The following is an 18,914-nucleotide window of genomic DNA, read 5'->3' as shown; positions in this document are numbered from 1 at the left end:
AGTTACTTTACTGACGTCACAGGTTTTCTTCCTTCAGGCTGAAGTCAGCTGGTGGCCATGTTGGTGAAGTTAACATAACAAGCCAAAGTTGCACTATATATATATATATATATATATATATATATATATATATATATATAGGTCATAAAACCATATCCATAGATATAAAAGGAGAACATTGGATATTACGTAATTTTGGTGTGTAAATTGGAACGCCATCTTGCCCCATTTGTTCGCATAGATAGATGTCAAATAATTATCTAAAGGCTAAAACCTGTTTGTGATGAGTGGGACTTGCCCAGTGTCCTGTGCATATTTTACTGAATTTGACTGACGTATTAATCGTATTAATATTTTTTACAGCCTGTCGTGGGGAAGATTCAAATTTTAGATGATTGTCAGTTAATGTTAATGTATTAATGAGAGTACACATAAATATACGTTTACTTGTAGATTACTCGTAAATCAACAATCTAACAACAGACTGGGGTGAATATTTAGAGTAGCTCCGTTTTCCATTCGGACTGAATAACATGACGGAACACTTATAGAATTTCAGGGTTCTGGAAAGCTTTTTTTTACCAAGTAGGTCAGATTTTAACAGCTATATGTCTATAGTAATACAACGTAAAACGTATTTTCAGTTTGGTATACGAGAGATTATATTTATTAAGGTAAAATTTTCAGTGGTGTGTGTTTCACTGATCGAGTCCGGATGCACTTCTCTTTCGCAAGAGAAATCCGTGTGACCTTAACTTTGGAACGTAAGTAATTTGTATAATTGCAATTAAAATATGTAATTACTTTTGGTGCAAATGGTTTAAATACCAGGTTTGTGCTTTGCAGAGCCATTTGTGTTACACAATTAATTCTGATAAAGCCATGCTGGTCCAGTGAGACAAGGAATTTCGTTTAAGAAATGCACACAAATGGTATCCATAAGAAAAAGAATATCCGAACGTTCAGCTCTGTGGGTCCAACGGCGCCCCCTCCCGACTCCTGAGCCAATTGAGTTGTTCAATAGCTCAAATTTAGAAGCCTCTAAAACTATCACTATAAAATGTGATGATAGTTTTACCTCAGTGTCATTTGTTGGGATTCTTTTATCGCTAGAAACATTTGTCGCACAGACATGTTACATGTTTCCTGCAGGTACAAGTTAAATTAGTGTTATAACAGTGCGAATGTCAAATCCTCTTAGTATGAAACAACAATATGGTCAAGTAGCTTGTGTCACATTAGAGATCGATTCTAGCTTGTATATTGCTAACATTTCTCCCTGTAGTCTCATTTTTGTTGCAGAATATATTCACACCGCTTATAAATTTAGTGGACATTTTTATATATATATTTTTTAAATTGTCAAATTATGCCAGATATAAATAAAAAAAAAAATATGGAAGCTAGTGCAACTGGTACTAAACCAATGTCCTCAGTTAATGCTGAACAAACGCTTTCTGCGGTAGACCACCTTTACTCTAAACTTCAAGCTGGTCCATCTTGGAAAAGGTTTGTGAGTCAGAAAATATTTCTCGTATGCTCTGCTGTAATTGTTCCGTTTGCTTCTATTGTGTTGCTTCAAAATTATGCTTTTTTTTTTTCTTTTGCTCAAAGACAGAGTTGACTAAAGAAAGACAACCAAACCTGGATTCATTCCTGTGCCATAAAGAATACCCTTTCCTGCAAGAAAACTAGGGGGATTACTTTTATAGACAATGGCTTTGGTCACAAACAGACTGCTGTGTATTAAAAACAGTCGTGCATACCTTAAAGCAAGCTTGTACCCTCTGTCCAATGGGGCACGCCCTGAACAGGCACACAGCCGGAGCTATCGCAGGCCTGGTGTGCCACCGGAAAACATTCCTCCCTGGAAGAGAATTAACTTAAACTTTGCCAAGGGTGTAGAGGGTGTGAAAAAGCACTTTGGCCTCCTGAAAAAAGAGATGCTGGGTCGTTTCGAGGGACCAGAAGGGAGACCCTTAAAGGAGCACATTCTGGAGCAGACGCGGGTGATCTGGGAATTCCGGGGCCCGGAAAGCCTGGCACAGTGGGTGGCATCTTCAGACAGGGAGATTGGAGGGAAGAGTGAGGCATATATGAAAATGGGTAGAAACAACCTTACCGCTCTGCTGTATGGGAACCTCTGCACTGAGGTTCCCAGAGATGGGGAGACAAGATATAGTGGGTACTGCTCACTACGATCGAAACAGTTACTGGTAAGTACAATATGGGCTTCCCCCACATGTACATTTGTGAGTGCTAGTGGAGCAGTTTTGTTGTTTGAGGACAAGGTACTGCTGATGCGCCAGGGAGGCAAAATAAGCTGATCCCTGGAGCCAGCATTACACTTCAGCCATTAACACCAGACAGAAGGATATCTACATCATCATATGGAAGGAAACGTAAATGGATGGAGACGCATATGGATCACATTAGTTTACTGTAAAGCTACGTCTTAGTTGGTGCTTATCTTGGCGAGAGCCGAGTTCAAATCAGCATGAAGTTTTAACATCTACTCTCGTGTAATGGAAATCATTACAGGAGTTCTTGATGTGACTTCTTGACCCAAACATTGATGATGGTATCATTCTCCACAAAGGATACACATCCCCAGCTACTGGGGAAACTTGCTACGTTAATACCGAATTTGATGACAATTGGATAAAGGTTTCTCCAGAGTAATGCAAAAAGTTTAAGTGTGACATACAGATGGAGGGACAGACATACACTCCCTCTATATCCCCAGGATCTGATATATTCAATAACTTGTGCTACATAATAATACTAAGTGTTATTAGAATTGAATAGATATGCAACAATGTGAAGTGTGACATACCACTGACATATCACTATATCCCCTTATAATAACACTTACCAGATCTAGATCATACTGCAGTTGATTTTTGATCTTTGATGTGTGAAATTAAAAAGTATCAAAACAATATGGATTGTTTAAAAATATATTGCTGCAGTAGAGACAGCATTAAATACTGCAGAGGGTTTCTGCAATGCAAAAGATAAACTGATGCAAACTGTATTTCGAAACAAAATAAATAATAGTTTTTTTGTAAATCTGAGTTGGTGCATCTTGACTGTTGCTTTGATTTCCCAATAGGGTGCTTTTGATCGTAAGAAGCACCATGACTGGTCCAATTTCAATTCCCTCTACCTGCGTATCCGAGGAGACGGGCGACCCTGGATGATCAACATTGCAGCTGAAACATATTTCTCTCATCAGAAGGACGACATGTACAACTATTTCCTGTTTACTCGGGGTGGACCCTACTGGCAAGATGTAAAGGTATGGGATACCAGATATTTAATATATCCACAGCTGGGTTTACAGTTAAATATGGCTCACATTGCCTCCATATTTATAGCCATGTGACTTAAGTTGAGTATATAAACATAACACAGAGTTATTGGGATCTAATGAAGTGATCTAAACATCACCACTATTTAAGTATTGAAATATAACCAAACATGGCATTTGACTTGCTTTCAAAGAGAATACACCAGAGATTCACATATACTGTTTTAAATAAAACCCATTGTTTTAATATTTGATACAGCTCTATTCTATGATTGTCTTCATTTTAAAGAGTAACAGAGCACTGCAGCGCTTACAAGAAACACATTCCGTTACCTTTGCTGTGTCCCGTGTTGACATTTTTCAATTACACGTGCTGGGCCATAAATCAACTGGGGAACATATTCTCAACATTTGCTCTAGAGCGTTCTCAGTGCATCAAGATCACAGTGCATCAAGATCATCATCCCTCCTACAACAATGCTGGTTTTCTGTTCCCACAATACACCACTCACTTCAATCACAGCACCAGCATTGTTGCATTAGGGAACATGATCTGGCTACACTGCAGTGTTGACCCCACTGGCTTGTGTATTAACAAATGTTTTAACCAACCAATTTTCCAGCGCTGGTTACTTGAATTTAATTTAGTTTCTCTTCATTTCTTCTTCCAATTTTAGATTCCATTTTCAAAGTTCTTTCTTTCCAGCCGTGGGAGAATACAAGACAGCCAGCATCCACTCTGGTTAGACAAGGTAAACCATAGATGTTTTTGGGTAATGGACTGGAGTAATATAGAGAGTAGAACACACCCACAAGACTGCTGGAGAAGACAGCACAGAGACATACAAATGATAATAACAAATATGTCCAGGTATAACTTAAGGCTCCTATTGCATAGCAGTTTGAGCCATTCCATCGTCTCCAAACCTCTGTCATATGCTGCTGGCCTTCTATAACCAAGGATTGCATCTTGGTTTGATACATAAAACCGGTTTATTGAAGATTTTTAACCTGTACGTGTTGAGGACCCTTTATGTGTATGCATTGGTTTTCTTAATAAAAGTAACCAGATAAGTCTGAGAGAGAAACATGTTTTGGAACATAAAACTTTTTGGAGGGGCACTGAAATATATGAAATAAATATATATATATATATATATACTTTATATATGAAATATATATATATATACTTTTATTTTTTTAATTACTTTTGTACTATAAATTAAAATGTTTCTAGAAGCCTGTCTGTGTAATAAATAAATACTGTATTTACCAGTAGCTAAAGGTAATACATAATAATATATAGACCAGAAGCTAAAAGCTTATTTAGCAGACACAAGACTATATTTAACAAGGTCAGAGAAAAAAGATTACCTGCTTATTTGAAGCTCAGTATAGAAGCTAAACAAGCCTCGTTGGATGTGAAGTAAACTACCCGATGTTGTCAACTCATTTATGCACAGAAGCAGGATGCGTATTTATTGAGATTTGTTTTACTTCACTTACTGCTCAACTCCTGTAACACCATAAAAAGAAAATATATACAAAAAGAAAAAAATACTTTAATTGCAGACAACCATTACGTTTTTAATGATCTATGGTTGACCCTGCATAAAATCCAAATGCAATGCATAACTGGCAGCAACCAACAGTGAGGCTACCAGATGTTTTTGGACCAAACTGGACGTGTTGTATTTGAGTTAAGTTTTTACCTTTGGAAATTACTAAAATAAAATCTTGTTTTGGTCAGTTTTATGTCACGAATGAGCATGGAGCAAGTTGCATAGGGGCATAAAATGTCATAGTACAGCATCGGTAACAGGAGTGCGATTTAAATGGAAGTAGTAACTAGAGCCATAGATCCTACTTTATTTTAATTGTGACCATCGCATAGAAGTTGAAGTATAATATACATGTGTTTTATGGAGTGGGTTTTGAACTCTTTCCAGATCAACACTATTGGCTTTACCCTGGGTGACAAAGCTGATGGGCCATTTCAGCTGGAGATTGACTTCATTGCTGTGTGCAATGACCGGGCACACACAGAGGAGTTTGCTTATGAGAAGTACAAGAGGAATCCCGAAGTCTAACTTTTCATACTGGCTGCGCTTGGGGAAGATATGAATGTAAAAGTATTGAAATATACTTGATATGAACAGACCAGCTGCAAGTGTATTGGTTTTCAGAACAGGTGCACTTGCAGAGGGGCAGAATCTGATACACTGAAGTATAGTTAGAAGTGTTTATATATTTACAAGAAAATCTATCTCTCTATACACCTGTATACTGTGAATATTTCATTACCTTGGCTGAATTTCATAAAACCTGTGTAAACAGTAGTACATCAACATTAAAAGAAACTACTGTACTTGTGTCATTCAGTTCGCATTACTGACAGTTGTTCTCAGTGTTGTTTTCTTTATTTGTATTCTTATTCCAACAGTTGTGGGTGCTAATCAGAATCAACAAGCAATGTGTGCTTTGTTTCAATATAATATATACTATATATATATATATTTTTTTTTTTTATTTTGAAGCTCCATAAGCACACCTCCGAATCCCAGACTTCAATGATTACTTTTTTGAAAGAATTTTTCACATTAGTGTTGCAAAATAAGAAACAAACACCAAGAGACCCTCTGAACAAATAAAACAATGTTCTTGAGGTGATGCAGCTCTTTAAGGGTCTTCAGAATCTATGGCAATACACAGAGAATTTTTCTCCCACGTCATTCTAGGTGCCTGGATAGTGAAATCGTTTACCACAATTCAATTTTAAATTTCAGAATGACAAGATGGAGAGTGTAAGCTGTAACTTGATTCCACCATTGATTGACACCAGATCAGATTGTATAGTGCATTGTATAACCACCTTTGATTTGTAGACTACATTTCTGACTAAATCCAAGCATGCTGTTTACCTTTTTGATTGCTGACAATAACTTTCACAACAACCAAGGGCTTTCTCTTGGAGAGTCTGTTTGAGTTGATACCTCACTTGGTATTTGTATCCTACATACTACATTTGTTGACATTCTATTTCATTTGCCACATACCTGCCGAGTTCTGCATGCAGTCCAAATCCTTTTGGATTTCCTGGTAGGCTGAAAGTGCCACCTGCAAATATGACAAGCTTGCTAATTATCCCTCCCCCCCCCAAATCTAAATCATCAATATAGATGGTCATTTTGATCATTAAACTTTTTAATCCATCCATTTTCATATGTTACATTTTGGGAAAAGGGATTTTACACTTTACTTTGTAGGTCTGTACACAATCATCATTTACATTAATGGAGTATAAAACTGTTAGTAGCACTGGGGCATTTGTTACCCATTTTCCCCACCTCATTTGCTTACTAAATATGATTTCCTTTAGAGATAACCAACCACTGCTAATATATGTAAGTTACTTTAATGTTGTCTTACAAGTGCAGATGTATCTAAAAATGTGTCTATAAATTTCATTCAATTTACCTAGAAGATACACAGTTCACTACCTACAATACCCATGCACATGTCTAGTTTTATACCATTTCAATTAAATCCACAACAGATAAAAATGAGATGAAAGACAATCTTGTCTAAAAACACAATTATAGTCATAGATAAAAAGAAAACAGATAATATATATATTTTAAATTGTACAAAACTTTTTTTTTTTTTTAATAAAGTCTTGACTTAAAACAGAAATGACATTTAAAGTACAAAATGCAAGACACAAGACTCAAGGGAATACTATTTACAAGCCTCAGAATTAAGTAAAAGACTAACAATTACACCAACAAGTTGGTGGTGGAAGCAACTGTGATAATTGTGCTAATCAGCTGAAAAGAAGATGAAATAAAATGGTTTATGAAATGTTATCCAATATGTACATTAGGTTTTAGAATTATTTTAGTTCATGGCCAGGCCTCTTCGGGCACCAAGAATTTTATCTTTCTTCTGCTTCCTGTCCTCAAAATGCTTTTCTCGTCTCTCTCCCCTGGGGAGAAAAAATTATAAAAGTGATTCTCTAAACATGTAGAAAATGTTGTGACATACATCTAATGCCAACACTGGTGCTTTAATAAATACATTCCAAAAGTTTATTAACCCATTGTATGGAAATGAAAGACTGAATTTATGGTAAGCCACCATTTCCCTTTTAGTTTTATATATTTTTTTGTAGCTGGCCAAAAAGTGTGCGACAACTAATTAGTATATCATGAAACTAGGCATACCATTCCATAATACCATAACTGACTACTCTTGATACGGAAACCAGTAAAATTGAAGTCACAAGTGACATTTAACTGTATTGTGTGACAGGTGACTAATTATTTTGTCCATTTGGTATGGTGTCAAATTTTATATGGCTAGAGCTAACCATATGTGGCACTCTACTTTAAAATAATAAATAGACCTTGCTGCTTTTACTCAAACACAAATAAGGCTAAAACTGTTTTTTTTTTTTTTTAAATAAAACTCAAACCTGCTCTGCTGAAGCAATGAGGCTAACTTCCAAGCAAACGCTGTTCAGGTGAGCAGCCAAGAGTTACATTAAATTAGACAGTTAAATCTTACCTTGCATGCAAAAGACAGATACCATCGATAACAAGCACTTTTTTATGTATTACTTTATATATAGCATCCAACTGCTGTGGTGTCACAGTAAGGGCAGATATTATAAAAAGGAAGGGGTTTGGCAATTGTCTCCAAGTAGTTTTTCTAATTGGTGCAATAGAAAGATTGACACTGGGGCGGGTTTTATTCTTGGTTGGTCTGGCGCATCATTGGCACACTCTGTTCAGGTTGTAGTGGGCGTGGTATGGTTCAGTCCACACAGGGTAAGAAAAGCGTTTTTTCTGACATTTGTTATATATTTTAATAAAATTGCATCTCTAAACAAAACAACGAGGCAAAGCCACATTTGGAATTATTTTGAGGAACCGGACGAAAAAACCGTGGTATAATTATGCCTAACAAAATTGCCGTACCACAAACACAAGTTCAATGCTTCATCATTTGAAATGAAAACATTAATTATTACTGTGGATGGAGTTACTGAATGCAGTAAAAAGCAAACATCCATAATAAACAGAACGCTCTAGATGGAGACTGTGAATACGTATAACACCATTTTAAAAGGATGTTTTTTTCAATATTAACTCAGAGAATGCGTAAGTGTAAATAAATTATGTATAGGTTTTAATTTACCAGTACACTCTTATGCAAATCATTTGTTTAAAAAAAAGTCCTATATATCTATGTAATTTGTGAACAGAAGGATATTTAAATTTATTTTTTAAATGGATTTCCCGTTTGTGGCACCGATCCCTGAACTGTAGAGTTAATATAACAATGTATTGGAATCTGTGCATTTGATAGATTTTGCAAGATATGTAAGCTGTGTTTTTTTTATTACTATTATTGGTTTTGTTCTTTGAATATAATGTAAAAACATTTTAATAAAATATACGTTTAGTTTATTCACTTTGTGCCCACAGGTACACCTCAATAGTGTAGTACAAAAAATACAATTTACCAAGATAAAAATAATACAAATGCTTTTAATAAGACCAAATTCCCATTGAGCTTTTTTAGATGATTCTATTGATGTTTTAGTATTACATGCAGGACAGCCACTATAAAAGATAGTTAACTTTTACAAACCTGCATGGATGAATCTACCGGTTAATCAACCAATGACCTAACTTCAGTATATGACTTTGGTGTGTGCGTGTTTTTTTTTTTGTTTTGTTTTTTTAAAACTTTGTAGATAGGTCTTTGCAACGTTAAAACGTTATTTGCTTATTTAGGGGTTCTTTGCTTGGGAAATACTAACCAGGGCAGCTGTCAGTATACATCGTAATGTAATATAAAAAGTGTGTGTGTATGTAGATATGGTTTAAACACATTGGCATTTAAAACATTCATTAAAATGTACCAAAAGCACATCCCTAAAACAAACAAAACAAACCAACAAACAAATCAATCCACACTGTCCTTTACTTAGCCACTCACCTTGTTTGGATGGGATGTTGTTTGTAATTTTTCTGGTGTGAACACACACTTGAATTCAGAGGTTTGTTCAGTACTGCTTTGTTTTCTTTCGTAGCTTCCAATGGCTTAAGTTTGCCTTTATCAGAGGAAAATAAAGGCAACAGTTATGTCCACAACAACATTAAAAAAAACACAATTCAATATACAATCTATGGGATTGATGTAAAATGTTACTAGATTTAACAAGGTGTTACAGAAAAACTGATTTACAGTTTACTATGGCTCATTCCACCCCAGTTCATCCAGTATACCTTTGTGAGGCTGATAGGCAAGTGGTCGCGCAAGACTGGCCTTCAAGTCAAACACAGTATTCTTTTTGTTGGTCCCTGGTGTACCAGCTGTTGCTCCTTCAAACTTGAATGGTGTAGCCACTAAAAAAAAAGATTACAATAATGGGTAAATTGTTCTGCAATATGTTAAATGAAAAAAGAAAAATATACACTTCAGTCATTATAGAGTGCTGAGTTAATCACCTGGCAATTTGCTATTTGAACTTGTTACCCCTGGCTTGTCAATGTTTGGCTTCACCCTTTTCGACTGTCCTGTTGGAGTTTTAGCAATCTCAGTATATTGGGACCTCCGGGATGGGGTCCTCACAAGAGAGCGCTTGTGCTCGTTATCCTTTGTTGCCTGAGAAAATCTTAAAAGAAACCACACACAAACAGTTACCTCTTAAATTCTGTGCAAAATTAAAACTTAAATGAATAGCTAAACATTGTGTAGTAACAAACTGAAGCGAAGCATTTAAATGGAACACTACAGAGCAATAGGCAAGTTAACCTAATTTTTCTCCAAGACATGGCCCCTTATAAATATTTGTCAATATAATATACTTGGACACTCATGAAACACTGAAAGCTAGTGAACAAACCGTAAAGCTCTTAAACCCACCCGTAGCAAATAACTGGACCAATAAAGTATACATTATATAAGAATCGTTTTAACTTCCGATTTATTTACCTGACGTTAATTTTCCTGGCTGAGAGTATAGTTGGTTTGAAAGTAGATATCACACTTGTATTGGGCTTATTGGTAGAAGTACGTGGTGATCTGTGCAGATTAGAAGGAGTTGCAGTACGTTTCTTTTCCTGAGTCTTCGGGCTAAACAAGGAGCTGCTTCGGCTTGAAAGGGACTTCTGAAAAAGGAAAAACATTTTAAAAATGCAGATACCTTTTACAACATTTTCAGTTCACCCTGTGACTAGCAAACACATTATTTTATGCAATTTACCTTGGAGTTCTGGCCTGGAGTTCTTCCTTCAGATGGTTTCAAGATATTTGCAGACATGATCTAAAATAAAAATACATTTAAAAATCTATTACTCATTTAAAATAAATGAAACCACATTTAAAACGACATTCAATTGCAAAAGCAAGTAAACCTAGAACATTTAAAAACAAACACACATATGACAATCTCTTTTAAATGCATTTGTTTGGATGGTGTCCACATTTTGTACGTTTTCTTTTTTTATTTAACTGGAGCAAAAGCCCAAGTGATGGTTGATTGACAACCAAGCAAATCCAAACCTACATCAGGATTGATAGGTATATACTGTAGACTGAAGAGAAAAAGTAAAATAGCACTTACTTTGACTTCTTTCACTGAATTTTTGAAGGCTTCCATTTGCTTGTTCTTCCTCTGAATGTAAGAATCAATGGACTCCAGCTTACTGAAATGTGCTTCATGCAGCTTCTTGAAGTCTGAAGGTGATGGAAAATGCACTCAGCATAATTATCACACTTATTTTCCACAGTATAACCCGATCTTTGGAAACTATCACAAGTTTAACATTTGTATGTATTATTTAACAATCATGTCAGTGACATTCATCCCCTGCCACGGCTCTAAATTTAAAAGCAGAGCCCTCAACATGAAAAAGCAGATTTCATGACCTATCCACTGTATGTACGTACATGTAAAAATGTATGTTTGAATAGACAGATTTCTTCACATACCCCCAGATTCAGATATGTTTCATCACGATGACCTACAGGGCTGTACGCTTACTTTTTTTTTTCCTTCAAGTTAAAAAATATAAGAACACACTTAAATGACCGCTGTGACATAACCCAGGCACTCGGGAAGAGCAGATACATTTGGACTCTTACTTGGAGTTGTTGGCTTCATTATAGTTTTTCGATTTAGAAGCCCTGCAAGTCGAGGAATCTTCCCAGCTGGATGTATTGTCTGACGCTTTTCTATAGTAAACACACAAAAATAATTTAGAATACACACACACACATTAAAGATGATATTCCAACATGAAAGGCTCACTGATTGTGTGTAATAGTTAATGAGGTGGATAATTTCAGGCAAATAAACACAATAGCAGTTAAACAGATTGATGTTTGTCACCATTTGCACAAGGGGAAAAAAAGTCCTCTGCCATTTGTTTTATTGATACTATCTACTGATTGATCTTATTTGAAATGTATTTAAAGCTAAAAATCGCTCATTACCTTTTTCGATCACCTGCTCAGCACCAGTCTCTGAAACTGCAAATTTTTCTCTTTCGTTTTCTACCACCTCTGCTTCAGAATCACTAGAAACTGTCTCTCTCAGGCAGTGTTTCCTCTTGTTTGGGTTTTGTCCCACAGTCTGCTCCGTTTCTTCAACATTAGCCTAAAGGTTTGGGAAAATAAAATTACGACGTGAAGGTTATATGTAATTAAACTTTTTTTTTGTGTATATTATTTTATCCAAATTCTTATCCCACACCTTTAAAAAATACTAATTGATAAATAGGGGTGAAGCCCCCAAACTTTCAACCTCCCTTGAACAAAGTGAGGGGAAACATCCAACTGTACAAGCCAATCAGCGGCATCATCTGAGACACCGAGTTACCCCTGGCACAAATACAGTCTAACCCGCTTTAGTGTATAACCTGTTTTCCATTAGTATTTACACACAAATGGAGCATACACTTAAGCTGTTACTGTACTGGTAACAATTCATTGTGGCACAGTCCTACGTAGTTACAATTTCTTGAGGCTTCACTTAATTCAGGCCAACAATTCATTTGTTTAGTTTATTCACTCTGTGCCTGCAGGGCCAGCACAGGTACATACAGGCAGGATATACACTTATATGATATACACATAAGTGGAGTAGACTGTACCAAGATCCCACAAAAGCAGAACATCTTGACAAAGTGGCAATTGTTGATCTGCTTTCTTCATTTTTCTTATTAAATGACATTTAGGTCAGACATGCCTTTACCAGAGAAATCTGAACATTGTTTAGTAGCTGTTTTTAATAATATTTTTATTACTGTACATATTAAACCCCAGCTGTACCATAATTTACATTATATTGCTTTGTTGAAGAGGATTCATATGGTATAAAAACCCTGATCAGTTGTGCTACACAATGAACCCTAAAAATCTATACTAAATATTTGGTAACTGTTGTCAGGCTTAGTAATTATCTGAATGTTTATAAATGACCTAACCTATTACTCATATTTCCACACCCATCCCAAAACTGTACGAAGACGACAATGTTCCAGAGAAAAAGCAACCAAACAAAAGACCTTACAGAAACCTGCCAGTTACCTTTGATTCATTTTCAACTTCTTTTTGCAGTTCAGCTTTCACTTCTTCACGATTGTTTTCAGGATAGCTTTCCTTGGTTTTGGCAGCCTGTCTGCCATGTCTACGCCGTGTAGTTACGAATACTGTAGTTTCAATAGTCTGCTGCTCCAGACTGAGGTTTAAACCACCACACTCAGTGGAAGAAGTGGTATCCATATTGATATGTTCTTCCTGTGGGTTAGTGGAGACAAACATCACCAGGTGAGAACTTAATTCAACTATGAAAATGACACATTAGTATAACATACAAAGGGGAACAAACACACTGCAGTAGGTGTATTTATATAAATATGACTAAGAACAAAATAAAAAATAAAACACAAAAACAAAAAAAAACTTCAGTAGTAAGTAGCTTAGTGCAATCATGTCTTAAATAAGAAACTGATTATACTATTGGATTTGAAGCCATAAGCTGCAACTGAAGGACATTAGTCTTGATGTTTATACCGATGACTTAATTCTTAAACATCAAATCTACATTTCCTCATGATCAGGGGAATACTGACATTAAAAGAGGCCATCAGTACTGTATTGGCTTTTTATGGCTTACGCCCTGTCGGAGACAAACAAATGTGGTCTACCATAACTTGTTAAATGTAACCAGAGGATTAGAGTAATGTGACATCTCCCTATTCCTGTTCTCACCTGTTCTCTTGAAACCTCATCCTGCTGAGGCTTTTGAAAATGCTGCTTCAGAGCTTTCAGGAGCCTTTCAGCCTATGGAGAGAGAGAGAGAAAAAAGTCATGTTAATACAGCACATCACTGTAGGTTCGGAAGTGTTTTTCCAGTTAAAGTAACTAACAAAGACCCCACAACAAAAACTAATGGGCTAAAAGTGTTGTTGCACGTTTGATACTTCAGCAGTTGAGGCCCAATTGTACTGCATGTGTCAAGTGATGCCAACTCTATTTACTCGTGGAGGACATAATGCACAACAGATATTTGGATAATATTATTATTAACAACAACAGCTGTGGACAAACTAACACTATGGCTGGGACCAAGTTCTGCCACAAGGTCAAGTCGCAAAAAGCGGTTTGATCACAGAAACTTGACTGAAACCGACTATGCAATTGCCAAAAGCAATGCTATCTACCGAAATTAATAACACTGATCAAGCAAAGTTTTGACAGCCAACAAAGCCCCGTTATAGAAAATTGTTGATTTGATGGTTCATATTTTTAACAAATGACCAACTGGGTTATTTGCCTTGATACAAAAAGAGCATGCAACACAAATCACTCTGTTGTCTAAATAAATGAATTAATCCAATGCTTTTTTGCAACATAACCACAATAAAACTATTCCGTAATTCCGTAAACAAAATTAAAAAAAAAAGGTTTACCAAAATAGCATTGGTACTTTATATTGAAGCGTAGGAAAAACTATTTAATTTTTTTAAAAGCTTCAGAACATTTCACTTCATTAGCTTCCATGTGATGCCACATGGCAGATTTATGTTTGACAAATAAAGCTCTGCTTGCCAGGCAGATGAGCAATTTTGCTTTGTTTGAAAAAAGAATTAATAAGCCTGATAAATACAGAGTTTAACAGAAACAATACAACAAGATACACAACCCACATAGTAGTATATAAACAAGTAAGAAACTAATAAGATTTGATTAAATGGATAAAGATGTTTTTCAATTGTAAATAAAGTTACATTGTGGAACTAAATGAGCGCTGATAGTCACTGGTTGAACTGAAGGTAAATATGAATTGGAATATAAAAAATATGATTGTATTGGTTTGCTGGAAATGAGAAATGTATTGTAATGAAATTGTTTATCATTCATACTCGCAACACAAAATATCTACTGTACCTTCATATTGGCTTTAAGACCAACATCCTTTGCAAGTCGCTGCAATTCCACGTATTTCAGGGACTCCAAATCCATGTCCATTTTACTGATGTTTTTATGTTTGTAATGTAATTCAGTAAACAATAAAACCCCGCTCCTGGTAGTTATTCTGTGAACACTCCACCATCTGAATCTACGCGCCAAACCGTTACAGAGAACAAAATTCAAAAAAGCCAAGCTAACCACGCTATTGGTTAAAATTGTCTTGCTTGTACCCAACCCACACCTACAATTGTTGGTTGCGCGTCATGATTGAAAACAGGAAGCAATCGCCGTCTTCGTTGTCTCTGATTGGTTTAAGAAGTTTAATGACGGAAAAAGCTTAAGGTTCAATGTTGAGAGCTGCTGGGCGGGCTTGGTTTAAAATGTGCATGAGACCTGGAAGATATGGCTTTTAGTAAGAGCTCTGCAAAACGCGATATAATTGCCAGATTATCCAATATCAATATAAACACAGACAAAAAGACCCCTCAAAAAAATACTTACATTACTCCTGTATTCGGAGGTACTTGCGAAGAAACTTTAGTTGGTGAACACGCACTTAGGCAGAATGCTGGGAAATATTTCATGCAAGACCACCAAGTGCTGGGGATGGTTTTGCCGAATGTCACTTATGATGTGTCTGATGAGCTTTCCTATGATAAAACTATGAGCAGTCAGTGCTACAACAAAGTCGCAAAACAGCCTTTTCGACAAGGTGACGACAGCCTCCTCATTGGAATTTCACAGAACGCCACTTACGAAGTACCGAACGATCTCCAGACAACATCCCATTCTGCTTTTCTGTGCAGCCACTGCAATACGGTGATGGGGGATTCTCTTAATACGTGCGGAGACGACAAACGACTGAACGTGATCATCTGCCTCAGTAAGTGGTTATCTGTATATATAAAACAAAAATACTGTGCAATTTATGTACATAATTGCTCGTATTATTTTTATTTGCAGTCTCGTTTTATACAAAATTGTGACTGCGGTTGCTTACTTTCTGTAGTCTGGTTACTATTGGAAATTACCTTTTGTTCATCCCTCCAAAATCTACTTTGCGTTGACCTGTCTCCAAAATTTACTAACTATGTCCTTAAGTCTCCCCTGGTCATTCTTTGTCAAGGCTGAATAGGTTCATTTCCCTACAAGCTTTCTTTATTAGCCCAGGGATTTACCAAGCAAGACAGTCCAAAGCTGTTAGGTCCGTGTTTGATAATTCTCCCTAATGCATTAAAGTGACGCCTCCCTTGATGATTTCTACCCTACACTTCTGATTATGTAAGCAAGTATTTTGTTACACTTTTTAATACCGACTGCCCACACTGCCTGGTAGCTGACAGCATCCAGTCTACGCCAAAAACGTCCATGGCATAGCAGGCATGCTCAGGTTCAATATTCCTCCATTTGGGATTTTCAGTCCTATATTTTTGTGACAGGCATACAACATACATAAGCATCCTTGTGAGGGAAGTTTGTATACATTTGCCCCTGCGAAAGCTAATATTGCATAAACCATTTAAGCTTGCAATTTCATAATTCTTTTTTTTTTTTTAAACTTCTTGACCTGTAACATTATAATTTTTTTAGAGGTTACTGATGATGTGGTGGTAGAAGATGAGCTGCAGTTTGGGCTGCAAGGAAAAGTCTCTGGATGGTAAGTATCTTGCATGAGGTTCTTTCTCTCTCACTGAGGCTCATGCTAAACCTATTCATAGTCACAGTTTCCTGCATGAATTAAATAATTATTATTATTATTATTATTTATTTCTTAGCAGACGCCCTTATCCAGGGCGACTTACAATCGTAAGCAAAAACATTTCAAGCGTTACAATACAATACAAATAATGAATTGAAGACATACTGACTCAGGTGAGATGTATTACAAGTTGCACAGATTACTGACACCTGATCATTTTAGCAACACTTTTCAACAAGGTAGTTTTAAAAACCAGAACTGGGTGCAGGTCAAGCATAGTCACTACCCCCTGTCTATAGCTTTTCTCAAAATAGGTCACAAATACAGTAGTATGCATATTTATTAGAAAACCCCATTGCATCTGTACTTTTAATTTGTTGTGCATATGAAATCAAACCACTGCAAATCTTGGAACATTGTCAAAATAGACAAATTAGTTATTGTCTAATTGAATTCACTAGAATAGGCCACACGTGCACTTCATTTAAAATAGTAAGAGAAAAGAAACACAAAGCCACAAACTGGAAAATGCATGAGACTTTTTAGAAATTGTTTAACGTGCCTAATTAAAGTACAAAGTGGTGTAACATTTGCACACAAGTGCCTATATTGTTTCCATATCTGTGATTACTGACTGAAAATTGAACTTCTCCCACTCAGGTTTTTCTGCAGGTAGGTGTATGAAGGATATCAATGATAAATCTTGAGTTGTTCTAATAAATGTGCTCATTACTGTACATAACACCGCATCACCTACTCCTTGTATCCTGTCTGGCTCATGCCTGGTAAAAGATAAATAAATAAAGGGTTGTGCTTCTTGTTTGCAGTGTCTATAAACCCCTGCAGTGTGGATGCTGCCAGTCCGCTGTGGGCATGGTGCTGCACTCCACTGCCAGAGCTTTCACCTCTCTCAGGAAACTCTTTCTCCTTCACAAGGAGAACATCAGCTGGTGAGTATACTGCATTAAAAGCAAGGCTCATTTGTTTCATGTTAACCTTTTGTTCTTTTGCTTTTAATTTCACCAGATTTCAAGTGGGCTTGCTTTTATTAAAGAGTATGTTACGTCAAATTGCAGTTGCATCTGTTTTTTTTTCCTTTTAATGTCCCTTCCCCTTTGATAATGTTTGCAAACAGTATGATATATCTGGTACTGCTTTTACAACTACAATGAGACTTTGACTGATCTAGTCTGTGTTACCTAGATGCATGGGTTGGTGGGGTACAGTGACACACAGTGCATGAGTTGGTGGGGTACAGTGACACACGTTTTATGTCTTCCTAACAAGTAGAGTGGCACCTCTCTTCAGTAAGGATATTCATTGGAGTTTTATGTGAAATTAACCCAAGCCTGGCTAGTTTTGCTGACCTCTTTCACTGTTTTTTATTGTATGTTGTTATGTTAATATGTCATAATATTACTTTTTTTTTTATAGCTATGTCTTGCAGTCTAGAAATATGGTTCCAGCTACTGAGATGAACTTTGAACTCAAAACTTCACAGATGGCTATTAAAGAGGTATTTATTATTCACCATACTCTGTGTGTGTGTATATATATATATATATATATATACACAGTATGTATAGATAGATAGATAGATAATATAAAACACCTACTGTGACTTATAATTGAGAAAAAAAGCATCCCCACCTTTTAATCTAAAACAGTGGAACCCATTTCAGCATGAGCAGTATCATTCTAAATTGTAACCTGCATGGAAATCAATTGTGCTCAAGTGAAGGGATAACTTAATTTGATCTGTTTATTTCCCCCCCCTCCCCCCCCCCACAGTTAAAGCAGGAGCTTGTGGATTTGAACAACAGGCTGGAGTTAGTTGAGCAAAGATTAGGCCATGGTTTTACACAAGATGCCACCCTTACCATGGAGATGACCCGGAAATAACCTCTCCAGAGCCAGCCATGCTTCCACACGGTTACCGCTGTTTACCCATCTGCTTTTCAGCTCCATAGCCACATGTTCTTTGTGTTGCTGCTGTTGTGTTTTAATACAATGTCATTCAAAATAATAGGTTTCCACAAAACAAATGTTACTGTCAAACTGTGTACATAAAAAGGAAAGACCAACCATACAGTCCTATATCCCACTGGCACACACTGAAATTCAAACATCTACTGTGAATTATAATCGAGTCCAAAAAGCATCCCCACCTCTACAGATGTACCCATTTCAGCATGAGCGCTGTCATTCTAAATTATAACCGTCATGTAAATCAGTTTTGCTCAAAAGTGAAGGGGTAACTTGATTTGTTCAGTTTATTTATTTTCAGTTACCGCTGTTTATCCATCTGCTTTTCACTTACAGAAATGCTATCTAGTTCCATAGCCAAATGTTGTTGTTTTGTTGTTGTTGCTGCTGCTGTTGTTTTAATAAAATGTAATTCTAAATAATGTT

General features: G+C 36.3%; 3 protein-coding genes across 5 annotated transcripts; 2 read left to right on the top strand and 1 right to left on the bottom strand.

Annotated features, from left to right (window-relative positions):
• Positions 1 to 224: 224 nt before the first annotated feature.
• On the top strand, positions 225 to 5,690 carry LOC117970983 (complex I intermediate-associated protein 30, mitochondrial-like). Of its 3 annotated transcripts, XM_034918837.2 has the most exons (5): positions 229 to 764; positions 1,615 to 2,216; positions 3,116 to 3,301; positions 3,991 to 4,065; positions 5,263 to 5,690. In XM_034918837.2, exons 2-5 carry the CDS (start codon positions 1,716 to 1,718, stop codon positions 5,401 to 5,403), a joined length of 903 nt encoding a protein of 300 aa, XP_034774728.1. In that variant the 5' UTR covers positions 229 to 764; positions 1,615 to 1,715; the 3' UTR covers positions 5,404 to 5,690. The 3 variants fall into 3 exon arrangements, with proteins under 3 accessions (XP_034774727.2, XP_058847369.1, XP_034774728.1); XM_034918836.2 differs by lacking the exon at positions 5,263 to 5,690 and having other exon boundaries at positions 225 to 764; positions 1,619 to 2,216; positions 3,991 to 4,388; XM_058991386.1 differs by lacking the exon at positions 5,263 to 5,690 and having other exon boundaries at positions 225 to 764; positions 3,991 to 4,388.
• An 806-nt stretch (positions 5,691 to 6,496) lies between these two features.
• LOC117418039 (nucleolar and spindle-associated protein 1-like) lies at positions 6,497 to 14,999 on the bottom strand. Its single transcript, XM_034030574.3, has 12 exons — positions 14,780 to 14,999; positions 13,601 to 13,672; positions 12,917 to 13,126; positions 11,822 to 11,984; positions 11,471 to 11,560; positions 10,950 to 11,062; positions 10,590 to 10,649; positions 10,319 to 10,494; positions 9,832 to 9,998; positions 9,610 to 9,729; positions 9,320 to 9,434; positions 6,497 to 7,298 (listed from the first exon to the last, which is right to left on the bottom strand). Exons 1-12 carry the CDS (start codon positions 14,858 to 14,860, stop codon positions 7,211 to 7,213), a joined length of 1,455 nt encoding a protein of 484 aa, XP_033886465.3. The 5' UTR covers positions 14,861 to 14,999; the 3' UTR covers positions 6,497 to 7,210.
• Positions 15,000 to 15,094: 95 nt separating this feature from the next.
• LOC117418043 (protein Mis18-beta-like) lies at positions 15,095 to 18,914 on the top strand. Its single transcript, XM_034918840.2, has 5 exons — positions 15,095 to 15,686; positions 16,394 to 16,460; positions 17,330 to 17,452; positions 17,937 to 18,018; positions 18,294 to 18,914. Exons 1-5 carry the CDS (start codon positions 15,206 to 15,208, stop codon positions 18,402 to 18,404), a joined length of 864 nt encoding a protein of 287 aa, XP_034774731.2. The 5' UTR covers positions 15,095 to 15,205; the 3' UTR covers positions 18,405 to 18,914.

The sequence above is a fragment of the Acipenser ruthenus genome, chromosome 18, assembly GCF_902713425.1.
Source record: "Acipenser ruthenus chromosome 18, fAciRut3.2 maternal haplotype, whole genome shotgun sequence".
Taxonomy (NCBI): domain Eukaryota; kingdom Metazoa; phylum Chordata; class Actinopteri; order Acipenseriformes; family Acipenseridae; genus Acipenser; species Acipenser ruthenus.
Note: the sequence above shows the minus strand (reverse complement) of the source record. Positions and strands in the feature narration are given on the sequence as shown.

Bases quoted from the DNA above. Each gene is read 5' to 3' on its own strand.
- LOC117418043 (XM_034918840.2), top strand. From the start codon at position 15,206: ATGGCTTTTAGTAAGAGCTCTGCAAAACGCGATATAATTGCCAGATTA. The intron at 15,687-16,393 runs GTAAGTGGTTAT...TAATTTTTTTAG, and splicing joins GAACGTGATCATCTGCCTCA to AGGTTACTGATGATGTGGTG. The intron at 16,461-17,329 runs GTAAGTATCTTG...TCTTGTTTGCAG, and splicing joins CAAGGAAAAGTCTCTGGATG to TGTCTATAAACCCCTGCAGT.
- LOC117418039 (XM_034030574.3), bottom strand. From the start codon at position 14,860: ATGGACATGGATTTGGAGTCCCTGAAATACGTGGAATTGCAGCGACTT. The intron at 11,985-12,916 runs GTAACTGGCAGG...CCAAACCTTTAG, and splicing joins AAGTTGAAAATGAATCAAAG to GCTAATGTTGAAGAAACGGA. The intron at 11,561-11,821 runs GTAATGAGCGAT...TGTTTACTATAG, and splicing joins TGAGCAGGTGATCGAAAAAG to AAAAGCGTCAGACAATACAT.
- LOC117970983 (XM_034918836.2), top strand. From the start codon at position 1,716: ATGGCTTTGGTCACAAACAGACTGCTGTGTATTAAAAACAGTCGTGCA. The intron at 2,217-3,115 runs GTAAGTACAATA...ATTTCCCAATAG, and splicing joins TACGATCGAAACAGTTACTG to GGTGCTTTTGATCGTAAGAA. The intron at 3,302-3,990 runs GTATGGGATACC...TTCCAATTTTAG, and splicing joins CCTACTGGCAAGATGTAAAG to ATTCCATTTTCAAAGTTCTT.